The 13,598-nt window shown below is 52.7% G+C and overlaps 1 protein-coding gene across 1 annotated transcript; it reads right to left on the reverse strand.

The window, feature by feature from the left end:
* Positions 1–3,443: 3,443 nt before the first annotated feature.
* On the reverse strand, positions 3,444–12,841 carry LOC143168406 (argininosuccinate lyase-like). The gene is made up of 17 exons (XM_076354816.1): positions 12,776–12,841; positions 12,582–12,644; positions 10,617–10,811; positions 9,566–9,649; positions 9,181–9,237; positions 8,512–8,609; positions 7,778–7,855; positions 7,255–7,332; positions 7,058–7,110; positions 6,627–6,689; positions 6,318–6,432; positions 5,545–5,629; positions 5,322–5,381; positions 4,960–5,043; positions 4,674–4,754; positions 4,193–4,299; positions 3,444–3,685 (listed from the first exon to the last, which is right to left on the reverse strand). The coding sequence occupies exons 2-17, from the start codon at positions 12,591–12,593 to the stop codon at positions 3,535–3,537; spliced, it is 1,401 nt and encodes a 466-aa protein (XP_076210931.1). The 5' UTR covers positions 12,594–12,644; positions 12,776–12,841; the 3' UTR covers positions 3,444–3,534.
* Positions 12,842–13,598: the final 757 nt, after the last annotated feature.

Genomic DNA, 13,598 nt, shown 5'->3' on the forward strand with positions numbered 1-13,598 from the left:
CAAATGGGCTCTCTGTGGCACTTTCAGAGTTCCCCTCTCTCTGTTTTGCTGTTTGTGTTTTCACACATCATTAACCCTATGTATGTGTGATACACGACAGCTTTGATTTCTAGATATTACCTGCATCTAAACAGTTACACGGTTAAATGTAACGGTGAAAGCTCCAGTTTCTGTTCCATCAGTTCCAGGCCTCTTGGTATGTTTTCCCACTTACCTGTATGTGCATCTCTCTGTAAGGTGAGGAATAGAAATGGTTGAAGAATCACAATGAAGTTGGTTTGTGTTGCCCCTGGCAAAGAGGAGTCCAGTCTAGATGGACACGTTTGGCTATTGCTGTCTCAAATTCACCCATGGTGCCTGCAGGGGACGTTGCCGTCACGCAGTGCATCTGTTCTCGCAGCTCTCTTGTGGTGGCAGAGAAGTGTTACTAGCTCAGCTTCTTCACTAGAGAGCTAGGGGATAAAAAGACCAGGCACAGCAATTTGTTTAGGAGGCAAAATATGCAGCGGGATTTTTCCAGAGCGTAAAAGCAGGTTAGAGATCTTTTCCTTCGGGGGATCCAGTGAAGAGTTCACTACTTCTTGTAATGTTTCAAGAGCCCTTCTGTAGGTTTGTTATCTGCTTGGGTGTCAGATCAGAGTTACGTAGCCATCTGCTGAGCGTTTCAGTAGCTCACGATCAGCCTACGTGAATTCTTGGCCTGAGTCCCTTCCTGTGGTCTGTAATGGAGGAGGTATTTAAGACCAAGTCCAGAGTAGTGTCCAAGCGACTGACCCTTCTGCCTATACAGATCTTCCCGTGGTAAGGGACAGGGCTTTAAAAACCCAAATCACAGTGAGTCATAGTAGGGTGATGGTGAAAGTCCAAAGATGCTGTGGACCACACACTCCTGTGATGCCTGTGGAGCTTCAGGGACCTCCACAGGTCCCTCCCAGTCTAACTTATTTCGCACTGTTACGAAGAGGGTGGCTGGGTGGGACGTACCAGTGATGATGAACTGCTCCTTGAAGTAGGAAACCGAGGCGTGATAATCTGCTAAGACCTCCCTTTTGCTTTCAGTTTGGCAGGGCCCTGTGTTACTCAGCACTGGCCACGAGGACCAATGCCGGACATTTGCTGCTGGGAGCGAGAGACAACCTATTCAGCTGAGGCCTCTGAAGGTACTGAGCAGGAGCAAATAGGAGGAAAAAGGGGAGCGGGAGCAGGAGCAGACGCAAATAGGGAAAAAGAGGGGAGTGGCACAGATCGAGAAAGCTTATGGGAGGGGAAAAAAAAAAGAACCGTGAGGAGGTGGAGATGAGGAGGTATCCCTTCTTCTGCCTCTGTTGGTGTTGGGGATTGGTGTCCCCTCCCTCTCTTGCTCCTTCCCCCTACCAGCTAAGTGTGCGTAAGTGATCTCCTGGCCACAGCTAACCTATCTGGAGAGTGAGACACAAGTGCCAAAACAGAAACACAGCAGGAGGTAACAGAGCAAACACAACGGAGCTTTATGGAGTGGTGATTGAACCGTGCCGTTCTTTAGATGCCAGGAGAATAGATCAGGTTTCGGGCCAGAATAAGGGGAGACTGAGGTGGGGGGGAAGTGTTGAAGAAAGGGAAGTTCTGTTGCTGGTTCTCCCACGTGTTTAAAGCACAAATGCTACAAAGGTGGGACGAAAGCACTTTGTGTGTCCTGGGGTACTTCGTTAATGGCAGGAGATTGAGCTCATGGCAGTTAGTGCTGTCTGTGCTACAGCCCTTAACCTGAACGTGGTGAGGCAATGCTTGCGTTAGTGCCGTTACCTACGTGGGTTAGAGAGTCTTGCAGTCAATAACGTGTTGCTGCATCAGCATGGAGGGCGGGGTGCTGAGCAAAGCGCCAGCTTTAAAATGCTGTGACAGAAAAGCGATTGTCCGTGACAAAACTAGCGCTCCTGTGCTGCGGGTGCCAGGTTCAAGCTGGTTTAGCGTTTAATGAAAATCGCCCCACCTTCCCTGTAGCCAACTGGTCTTTCTCTACCTTTTGAGTCAAGTAGTAGGCATATTCCGTCCAGAAATGACTGCAGCACAGTAGTGGGGAGTAATGTTTCAAGCGTTTGTTCAATCAAGCATTTTCACCCTGTGAAAGACACAAGGTTGCTGCGTTCTCATTCCCCAAGTAAGGCTTTTCCTGGTCTTTGTTCTGATTATATTTTTGTAAGGGCAGAAGGAAGACAGTCTAAGATTTGTAAGAGGCAGCCAGCCATGCCAGTCTCTTTTCAAGCATTCTGCCCCGGCTAGCTTGGCCTGGGTCACACAGAGGAAAAAGCTTGACCTGGGACCATGCAACCCCTGTGCTTTGGTGGAAACCAGAGCCAAAGGTGGTTTTGTGTTGGGCTGGAACGACCTGTGGGTTGACCTGCTGGCCAAGTCCTGCCTAAGAGTATGCAAGTTTTGGTGCCAGGTGGTGAGGAGACTTCTTTTGGCCACTTAATGCCCCCTGCCAGAAGGCAGGCAGGCAGGCAGGCAGGCAGGCAAGCATACTCCTACGAGGAGGGCAGTGATAGCTGGAGATGTGGCATGTGTTGCAGATGCAGTACCAGGTATCCCTCTCTGTGCACACCCACAAGCCTCCCTCAGCCTGTTGTGTAGCCTGCTCTGGCACTGCTGGGTCCGGCCTTGTGCTGCATAGAACCGTAGAATCGTTTAGGTTGGAAAAGACCCTTAACATCATCGAGTCCAACCGTTAACCGAACACTGCCCAGCCCACCGCTGAACCATGTCCCTAAGCGCCACGTCTACGCGTCTTTTAAATACCTCCAGGGATGGTGACTCAGCCACTTCCCGGGGCAGCCTGTTCCAGTGCTCGATAACTCTTTCGGTGAAGAAATTTTTCCTAATATCCAATCTAAGCCTCCTCTGGCGCAACTTGAGGCCGTTTCCTCTCGTCCTATCACTTGTTACCTGGGAGAAGAGACCAGCACCCGCTTCGCTACAGCCTCCTGTCAGGTAGTTGTAGAGAGCGATAAGGTCTCCCTTCAGCCTCCTTTCCTCCAGGCTAAACAACCCCAGTTGCCTCAGCCGCTGCTCAAAAGACTTGTGCTCTAGAGCCTTCACCGGCTCCGTTGCCCTTCTTTGGCCACGCTCCAGCACCTCAATGTCTTTCTTGCAGAGAGGGCCCCAAAACTGAACACAGTATTCGAGGTGCGGTGTGACCGGTGCCGAGCACAAAGGGACGATCACTTCCCTCGTCCACCACCCTCCCCTCCAAGAGACACGTTTTCAGGTCTCTTGTTGTAGACAGACACTCCTGCCGCTCTCTACCTACCAGCCCCCGAGGGCTTGAACACCCCATAACCCAGCTCCACTGCCAGGGAGGGGAGATCCCCCGTTCTTTCACACCAGTGAACATTTCCCCAAGCCTCACGAGGGCTGAGGAAGCCCAGCTCAATCTTGCCCCCAAGAAGAAAGACGCAAGACAGGAGTTTCAGTGAACTACAATGCACCCCAGCGTTTATTAACTCCAGATTAGCGTGACAGGCACAACGCTGCATCCACGGGATATCTCCCCACACTCTAAGCTTGCTCCTTCAGCTTCTTCAGCAGCTCCCTCAGCCGCTCGATCTGGGCAGTCACGCTGCTCTTGGCGGTACCGCCCATGGCCCTGTACTGCTCCACGCTGTTGGCGACGTTGAAGACCTGGGAGACGTCGCTGCCAAACAGGGGGCTGGGGAGGCAAAGAGAAGAGGTGTCAGTGGAGAGCGCTGGGTGCTGTTTGCTGGCTTTACATGCTCACTGCCTGCAGAGACGGGGAGGGAGTGTAGACGGAGCCTTTTTCCACGGGGAAAGACCGCCTGCAGCCCTGCTTCTGCACTTCTGGTGCCTGGCAGTAGCTGCTTGTGGCAGACCAAAGAGTCAGCTCCGAGGGGAGAGCGAGGAAGTTTGGAGCCAAACTCTTCTGGAGGGCTGGTGCCGCCAGGTCAGGGCATGAGTTTCTTCCAGTCCCTCCCAAGAGCTGCTGCCCATGCCCCGCTGGAGCTGAATGGTAGCGATGTTGTCGCCCTTCAGTTATTTCAGGCCCAGCAGTAGCAGCACTGATATTCAGGCCAGGAGGACTCTGGGGAGCTGTGCGGCCCAGGCATTTTGGGGAAGGGCACCGTAAGGAGGCCCATACGAAGGGAGGCCGATACCTGCCTGTTGAGGGGAGTCACGGCAAGAGAATAGTGACACAAACCTGATGGTCTTCAGGTCATCCGGGCTGAGGTTATTGATGGGTATGCCTTTAGACTCGGCGAGGTGGACGGCCTTCCTAGAGGCGATGTGGGCTTGTCTGAATGGCATCTGCAGTGAGAAGCAGAGGCCACAGTCAGTGACCAGGCAACTGGGGTGCAGCCTCGAAGGAAAAAATGGATGTGCTGTCTTTTTTGGCTGTCTGGTGTTCACCTAGGGCAATGCCATCTGAGTCTGGGTTTTCTGGGGTGTGAAGAGGGGAGGCGATAGGAGGTAAAACTCCACCTGTAAATTACTACCAAGTCCACCCGGCAGCAGTTCCACTACTTGGGATACATGTAAAGAATGGGTTTCCAGCTTTCGTGTTTGTTGACCCAGACTGATCATCACCTGGGGACAGAACAGAAGGCCTCATCTCAGGCCCTCGCTGAGCAGTATTCTGCATCCAAAGAAACCACAGCTCCAAGTCTCCCTCGGGTACTTACTCCTTTACGAACCAAGTAGAGAGCCAGATCAGACGACAGGATCTCAGGGCTCAGAGCCTTCTCCATGTTCCCCTTGTTGATCTGCAGAAAGGAGGGTCAGAGGGAGACATTAGCATCAGCTCCTCCTCGGGGACACGTGAGCGGACATTGGGGGGCCATAATGAGCAGTATGGGTGAGGCACTGAAGAGTGCCTCCATCTTAGGACGAGTCTAGAGCTCTTTTACCGGTGTTACTCTCAGAATGTGCGCCCCAACCATGTTCGATAGTGAGAGGCTGAAGCCTTACCTGGAGGGTAGAAATCACTCCAGTGGCAACCTGGAGCACAGCATTCAGGGTGTCGATGACATCAAAGACGGCCTCCTTGTCCTCCTGCGTTAGAACGGGCATGGAAATTGCTGTAAGTCAGCCTGATGCAGCCCAAAAGCCCAACAGCCTGAGCAGCCCAGCCAGCAGAGCAGGCACGTCATGCCAGGGGCTCCTGCTAGGGGCCGGGGTGTCAACTGCAGCATGCCGTGCCTCGGCCCCCTTCTCAGCATCCTGCACGCAAGCAGGGTCTGTGCTGGGAAACGCAGTGGCAAGACTGCTCAAGAGTAGAAGCCAGCTGCGTCTGCTCAGAGAGGTGGTGTGAGGACTAACATCTGTTTTACCTGCAGATCCTTGTTGTAGGTGCTTGGAAGTCCTTTGAGAACCATGACAATAGCAGCCAACTGCAGAGAGAAAGAGGTGAGGCAGTTAGTTCTGGGAAGAGAAGCACATTGCCCCAGCAGGGGCTCAGGGCACATTTCTTTACGCAGAGGCAAGAAGAAAGGAGATTCTTCAGCCCTGGTATGAGCAGTTTCCCCGTCCCGCTTCTTTCTTTAGCAGGCTCACCCGTCCGAACACACGACCAGCTTTGCTGCGGATGAGTTCCAGACTATCGGGGTTCTTCTTCTGAGGCATCAGGCTGCTGCCAGTGCTGAAAGAAAGGTGTGTGGAGTGTAACGGTGAGCAAGACCCCAGTCCATGCAGACACAGGCTAAGACAGGTCATGCAGCGTACTGACCCAGCCCTCCAAAAGCGACACATAGGTCCCCCTTCCCCGGACACCTTTCTAGGGTGTTGGAAAGCAGTGAGCTGAGTGTGCTGAGTTTCTCGTGTTTCCCACAGCAAAGCCTTTGGTTTTGCAGTCTTGTCTGGAGCTACCACGCAGTCCCACCCCTCAAAGAGGAAGCAAAAAGGAGGCTTCCCCCCAAGCCTCTCCATAGGTGGTATCAGCAGGCCAGCCTAAGCGTTGCTGTGACCTCAGAGAGGGAGGGCTGTGGTTGTGCCGCCCTGAGAGACAAGGAGTGTGTTAGGATCGCAGACCCGGCTAGCCAAGGAAGGGCTTTGGCAGGCATTCCCAGCAGAGGGGGAAGTTCTCTCTGCCAGCAGTTGCTGGGGAGGAGTGTCTGCTGAAGGCAGACTTGGTTGAGGTACCAGAATGAGAAAAAAGTGGTCGTTCCTGAGGAATGTTCACCCTAAGGCTGCCTTTCTGCCAGCCTTTTAATGCCGTGTCAGCCTTGTGCAGCAGGGAGACCCCAACCACTGTCTCATTCTCTCAGGTGAGGGTAGCTGAGCAGCAGAGACTGAGGGAAGGGCTCTCTGCCCAGAGACCAGAAACCTACCAGTAGGTGTCAGAGAGGGTTAGAAAGCCAAACTCGCTGGTACTGTAGAGGATGAGATCTTCAGCCATCTTGCTCAGGTGGATCATCAGCAGGGTGGCAACAGAGAGGAATTCCACTGCAGGGAAGGCAGGAAATTGGGAGGTGAAAAAGGTGCTTTTTTGCTTGACAACCCAGGGAGCCCTGACTGGAGCTTTGGAGTTACTTCCTAGTGAGGGATTTTGGTCCCCTTGTTAAAGGAGGTTAGCTGGGAAGGTCTCAGAAGCCTGCTTCTAAAATAGCGGTGGGAAGATGTGATTGGGTTGTGCTTACCCACAAAGTCTCTCTCGCTGACGGCATCCATGCTGTTCAGGCTGATGGAAGCAAAGTCCAGCTCTGTAAGGAAAGTGATGGACAGAGGAGGTCAGGCTTGGCATGGCTGGAGCTTGGATGCAGCAGGTTGCCCCAGCATGCAGGTGACTGTGAGCCCTTGAGTAGTCCCAGGAACACAAACATGCTTAAGTGTGACACTGACTGGGGTCTTTGTTATTAGCCCCAGGCAGCCAGCGTGCAGCAGAGGTGGCTCTTCCTGCTCCGACCTCACAGGCGTTGCCTGTCTCATTGCAGTAAAAAGCCTTACGAAAGAAAGGCTTTGGCTCCGGGACAGTGCATTGCAGTGCCATTGGGAGCCATGTATCAGTGCTTCCCTCCCTCCTAGATACTACAGGTAGTCCTGTGCCACTCAGTCGTAGGGAGACATTTACCACTACGCAGAAGCTCTCTATCAATTTCCAGTGGGTTGCCAGCCAGAGCACCGCTGCCAGGGAAGAAAGAAACAGAAGTCATGCAAGATACCCTGCATATCGCAACCAAAACTGAGCTCTAGGAAGCGGGGAAGGCGCCTCTGAAGACTTGGCAGAGCAAAGCAAGGCCCAGCGATTACACGAACAGTAGGCCTTACCTTCCCAAAGGCAAGACGTTCATCCTCTTCTTCATCTCTCCCAGGCGCTCAGAATCACGGGTCAGAGGAACAGCATGGCTAGGAAAGGACATGAGAGATGAAGCACGTGAAGCCAGAAAATGTCACTTTCCTTCCCAAGCAGTATGCTGCCACGCCTGGAGCCTGGGATCCCCGCTCAAACAGAAGAGGCTTGAAATGGAGCCTAGGCACTAAGGGCCTTTGAAGTGGAGCAGCTAGCGGCCGTACAAGATTCTCCATGTTACCCCATTAGCTGAGGTGTAACTGTGGCCAAAGGATGGAGCATACAGGGAGCTGGCCTCCGCTGCCCACTCAGTGCTTGGGTCCCCGGTTGGTCAGAGCCACGCAGCAACACGGGGAGCTCCTGTTCCAGTTTGCAAGGTTAGCTCTGGTTTGTCACCGCCCCGGGCTGCCCCCTCAGAGGATGATGCACTTCTAGGCTCCAGCTGAGCAGGGCCCCGCGGGTGGAGGCGGCTTCCTCCCGCCAAGTGTGCAAGGTGTTTACCTGAGCAAGAACTGGCTCCATCTGACGGGCTGAGCTTTCTGCAGGTGGGTGTAGCCAGGGAGGATAACATCAATTTCCCTGCGTGTGAAAGGAGAGAAAGAGGTGAGCAGCAGCTGTCAGGAGAGAAGGCAGTGGCAGGTACACTCCAGGGTTTCCTGGCAAGGTCACGAAGAGAACATCTTTAACCTGTGTTGTGCTGAATTTGATCCACGTCTTCCTCTCCCTGTCACCTGCTACCTAAGCACACTGGGTTTAGATCTCCCGGTCTTCCAGTGTGGTGTGTCTGCCCTAGGCCTCCCTGGGAAATTGCCTGGGACAGCAATCCCTCTGTGGCAGGCAAAGATTCCCCAGTCCACCACTCGTTTGTGAGTGTGGTTTGTGAGGAGGAGAGTTAGGCAGGAGTTAACGGAGCTGAGCTTTTCTCCTACGTAGCAACTTGAAGCATGTTAAAGTTCCCCACTCCTTCAGATGGATTTGGCACCTTCTGAAGTCTTGTGCGGACCTCCCGCCTCAGTTCCTTTGCCAGGGTACACTGGGGGAAGAGGAAGGTCTCTGTGAGGTGACCTGTGGAGAAGGAGGGGCTGTTGTCTTTCCCTGTGCTATCACACACTGCCTGTCTGTAACTTCCTCCGCAGAAGACCCTGCTGCTGCCCTGATTGGTGTCAGTCAAAGAGCAAGCCTAGAAGTCTCCTGCCCCTGCAAGGCCAAGGCCGTGGATATGGAATAGGACTTACTTGGCAGCGCGTTCCACCAGGGTCTTAATGAGCTGCAGGAGGTGAGTGGAGATGACAGAGAGGGAATTCTTCATTAACAGCTTCAAGTCAGTCACAACCTGGGCGAGACCAGCCACAGTCAGACAAAGCAGAATGTGACATACTTAGTGACCAAATCCTGTCCAGCAGAGAGCCGTAGCAGAGTTATCCCCTCCTTGTTCTGTGTGATGGGAAGGGACACCTTCCTCTTACCAGGTGTGTCCCTGGTCACTGATTTGTGAAAGCCGCTGTATCTTGCTTTCCATGAACAGGATCAAAGCCCGTTCTTTTCGGTGGACTTTTTGGGTATGGTCACCTTTGGATCAGAAAATCCCCCACTGACGCAAGTCGGTCATCAGTAGAAGGACTGATCCTGAAAGATGCATGGCACCCAGCCAGTAAAGTCACGGTTTCTGTAGGCTTTCAAAGAGATGTCAGTGGACGTTTGCGGCCTTATACCACCAGGAAGCAATCCTGCAGAGCCCATTCCCCTGCGCGGATGAGTCACTGCGGCGTCACTAGTTTAAAGCCCTAGGGAGTACATGCTGGAGAGTGTCAGGGCACGTGAAAGATGGCATAAAGAAATTTGATTAAGGAACTGAGGAGGGGGAGGAATACGGAAGGAGGAAAACCAGCCAGTTCTGTGCATACCTGATCGTTCCTGCTCCTTCCAGTGTGCAGCTTTCCAGCTATGTCTCCAATCAGCTCCTGAGGACGAGAGGAGGATTTCTGTCAGCGCCTCTGTATTCTAAGGAGGAGACTCCGCACGAGCAGACCTCCTCCCTGCCTGGACGGGACTCGGCTCTAGGATCCTGTGAGTAGCCATGGGATCCCTTCTGGGGAAGGGCAAGTTTGGGTTCTACGTTTGTACAGCGCCTCTTCCACAAAAGGGGTCTGGGAGACACGTGGTTGTGCCATAAGGCCCGGAGTGCCACAAGGTCCGGAGGAGTTTCACAGTGGGACAGAGGCGCATGCACTTAACGTCAATCAGATCTAGCTACAGAGGAGCGGGAACAAGCGGTTAGAGGACTCGAACCTTTAGTCTGCGTTCGTTGGCAGTGTGGATATCCTCATCGCTTTGTTTCACCACAAAGGCTCCTTTAGACCATTCCTCGGAGATCTACAAACATCAGCAGAAACACCAGTCAGCCACTACTGTTACCCTGCTGCGCGTGGGGGCTGTAATTGTCCCCAGCGAATGCCAGCTTCTGCCGTCCCAATGGAAATCAAAGTGTTAAGTCTCACGCGAGCTCTGGCATTCCTGTTCTTTCAGGCCAAGGCTGGCTGCTTGCTATATCCAGATATTCTATACTGCACTTGGTGGGATTCATGTCTCTCCCCGTGATGATTCTGCAGTGTTATGGCTATAGGAGGATTTAAGCATTGCAACGAGAAAGTGAGCTGAAATGTCAGTGATTGCTTTAGCATTGTCCACAAAGATTTTCCTATACAAAGATTGTATAGACTCACCATTGTCCACGGTGGGTGAGCAACAACAATGGAGATTTTAAAAAAGCGCTTAGCTGCGGACTTCTCTTCACCGCTATACAATGCTATGCATTGCTTCCTACTAGCTCAGTCAGCCAGACTCAAAAGGATCCCAAGTGCCAGCAGAAAAAGAATATTCCTATTTCATACTGAAACAATTCCTCGTGAATGTTCAGTCTGAAGAGGACGTGCGGGCAGGTCACACTGAGCACACCTCACCGGGGCACCGGGGCTGCCATAACGAGCATTGACAGTGTGCACATCAGGGCTTCAGGCTGTCAGTGGGGGCTTGTCAGCTGGTTCACATCCTACTGTTGGGCTTTGGTGCCTTTAGCGGGATGCAATTTGAGCATCAGTCGCCTGCCCAGAATGCCTCCAGGTGTACCGAGTCCAATACACATGGGCCTGTCACGTCCATGATTTAGGACAGCATTCCCTTTCACAAAGCACTTCAGCACACGCCTAGCTCTAAGGACTAGGACACGAGGACATTTGAAGATGCTTTTTAGAACAGCAGATCAGGGGGGCTACTACAGATGCTGTCAGATAAGAAGCCATTCGTTCCAGCACGCGTGCCAGTTTGTGAAGGAAATAAATACCTTTTCCAGGCCACTCAGGATCTTCTCCAGCTCAGGTTTAGATAGGATCCCAGCCTTCTCCAAGGCTTTGGCATAAGCCATGCTGCCCCGGATATCAACTTCAGACAGCCTCTGATCATAGGTAATGGAAGCACTGAACATCTCCATGACTGGATCTGTGCTTCCACTGAATCTTCCTCCCCAAAGTTTATCCCCCTGAGAGAGAGGAAGAAGCAAATTAAAGAGGCCTAATAACTTCAGGTATGGTGCTACGCATGTAACATCCAGTGATCTGTTTATCCAATATAAAGGCCATGTTCAGCTCTGTCCTTTCAGTGCTGTACCATTGAGGCCCCTGGATTTCGGGACCTTTGGCAAGTAGTTGAAGAGGTGGAGAACGTGTCACTGTCACTAGCACTTAGCCCTTGAGGTGTCAGGTCTGGCTCAGGAATCCTCCAAGATACTTTACTCCTGCAGGACTCTGCCGGGAGTCCTTGCAATGACTATCGGGGCATACGCTGCAAGACCGGCACGGATTTCTCTTTTGAGGCAGCTGCCGGTCAACAACCCTTTGATAGCCTTTTAAAGGGGGGAAAAAGTAAGGCGGTCAGTAAGGAAGATAGTGAAAGCTAGTGTTCTCTAAGTCGTTTTTGCGCTGTTGAGCTAGCAGGGAGATTTCTCCTCGATTGACAGAGAGCTCTAGGCCAGCACAAGCCACATTATGAAGTGTTTGCCGTTACCGTTTGAAGCATCTCCAGAGTCCGTGATGTGCTTGCAAGCTTTGGCATAAGATTAGCATAAAACTGGTTAAGGTGCAGACTCCAGAAAGGGAGATCTGGGTACCTTTCAGCATCAGGAATGTTCAGAAAAATATATCGACAAGAAGAAGGTTTCAGAACACATAGGAACAAAGGTTGTTTTTCCACCCAAACCAAGATTCATATGGTAACCTCACTCACTTGAACGTGTCATCTGCGTCTACATAACTACTTCACTGGGTGACCAAAGACAGGTACACAATTCCAGCTATGCATCGCAGCAGGGTGTGTGTAAGCTTTTTTCCCCCAGTGATTCGGCAACTGAGTGGATTCCCTAGCTAAGAGCCATGTAATGTCACTTGACCAGAAGCCTTTTGCTTGCCCAGGTAGGACACCCCCTGAAGCCCTGACCCTGGCAAACTTGCACTGAAATGGATAGGAATTTTACTCGTGCGGAGACCTTACAACTTACGCCGGATTTCAAAAGCAACTCTCCAGCGCTAGCAGGCACAAAAAAGAAACGGGAGGACATGTAAAGGAAGGGCCTAAATGCAATTGCCATTGCAGAGTGGGTAGTCATTAGGAATCTACTTGATTTTTTAAACACCCCTGTCGGTCTCTTCTCATGCTGTACACTATAACTACCATGGACAGCAAGAAGCTGGCGGGACAGTTGCAAGCTTATCTGTGCCCGGGCCTTATCAGTCAGACAAAGCACTCTTGAGTAACCTTAGAAACTTTTTCCCTAGTGACTGTCTCCACCTCTCTGCCGATGCCTGCGGAAAGGACGTGCCTGAGAGGACAGCAGGAGAGAGCCTACAGAGGTAGGAGTGTAGGCACGTGTTTTTTGATGTCGTCAAGGCAGCTTTGTCAGAGAGCTGAGGGAAGGCAGAGGGGGGAATCGGAATCGAAACAGACAAGTGTTAGAGGCCCTCAGCGTGCATCTGGTGCCCACAGGAGCACGGCATAGGGGATGCTAAACTAAAGGCCAGTACCAGAGGCTAAGCGCTTGAATGGGGAGCAGGTCTATCTAGGCATCTAGGTACATCTTCAGTATTACAGGTTTCCACCAAAGTAAGAGGTGGGTCAGCAGAAACATTGCAGCAGACGCGTTTGCAATCAGGAACTCCAAACTGAGAGATTAACTTTAGATTTTAACTCAGTTGAGCTCACGTCTGCCAGAGCACCCCCGAGACTACCCCTCCAGAGAAGCAAAGTTCACCCTCACCTCGGCTGCCATTTCGGACGACGTTTTGCTCGTGTGCGCAGCGATCCCGGCAACTGGTGCAACCTGTGGAACAGCGAGGCGAGGCGAGGCTCAGCTCTGCCCCCGGTCCCGGTCCCGGCTCTGGTGCCGGTGCCGGTGCCGGCTCTGGTGCCGGTGCCGGACGGGGTCCCCGCTGCCCGCCCGGCCCCGCTCACCTGCTCCGCAGCACAGCCCCGGCTGCTCGCTCGCTGCTCCCCGGCCCCGCCGCCCCGCTTTTACACGCCTCGGAGCGGGGCTGGCGGCTTGTCCGAGTGTCTGGCTGGCGGGTGTACCCGGCTCCGGTCCCCCCTCCCCTCGTAGCACCGCGCAGCACAGGGGTGTTTCTGCTTTGCGTGAGGGAGTGTGCTACTACGGCCTGTTTTTTTCTGTGTGCGCTGTCAGAGGCCTTTGAGGGAGTGCGGGAAGTGCATCCCAGTTTTCTTGTCCCCTTTTGGGTTTTTCTGCCCTTTAACCAGCCCTGTTGTCACAGGACCGTAGGCTAGTTCAGGTAGGAAGGGACCTAGTCCAGCTGTCTTTCCTATGTTCTTCTCTGTCCTACTATTCGTCCCCTTTCTGAGTTGACGATGAAGTCTAGGGCACAGTGGGGTTGCCTGTTTAGGGCGTGCTGCTTTCTGCAGCAGAGAGGACACGGGCAGAGTGACATGGCTAGCATCAGGCAGCCTCTGGCTACGCAGCCTGAATGAGCAAGTACCTCTTGCAGCTGGGTTTCCAGTGTGCTGCCTTCAGGATCAGTCCAGAACAAGGCTCAAACTCTCTCTCTGGATTCGCAGCCAACTATTAATTCACCGCTTCTCATACATTTCCCCTTATGATCATTTTTTCTGCTCCCTTTCAGAGTTCCAGGCTTGCAGATGCACAGAGCATCGTGCTGTCTACACCGAGAAAGCTCTTTGAACCATTTTGTTGCCCGAATCCTTCCTCTTCTCACGTCCCTCATTTTTAATGCTTCTCTCGACATGTTCATCTTTGATGAAAGTC

Source organism: Aptenodytes patagonicus, chromosome 17 (assembly GCF_965638725.1).
Source record: "Aptenodytes patagonicus chromosome 17, bAptPat1.pri.cur, whole genome shotgun sequence".
Lineage (NCBI taxonomy): Eukaryota > Metazoa > Chordata > Aves > Sphenisciformes > Spheniscidae > Aptenodytes > Aptenodytes patagonicus.

Bases quoted from the DNA above. Each gene is read 5' to 3' on its own strand.
- LOC143168406 (XM_076354816.1), bottom strand. The intron at 5,630-6,317 runs GTAGGTTTCTGG...CCTTTCTTTCAG, and splicing joins ACCCTCTCTGACACCTACTG to CACTGGCAGCAGCCTGATGC. The intron at 5,382-5,544 runs GTGAGCCTGCTA...TTCTCTCTGCAG, and splicing joins CTGGTCGTGTGTTCGGACGG to TTGGCTGCTATTGTCATGGT.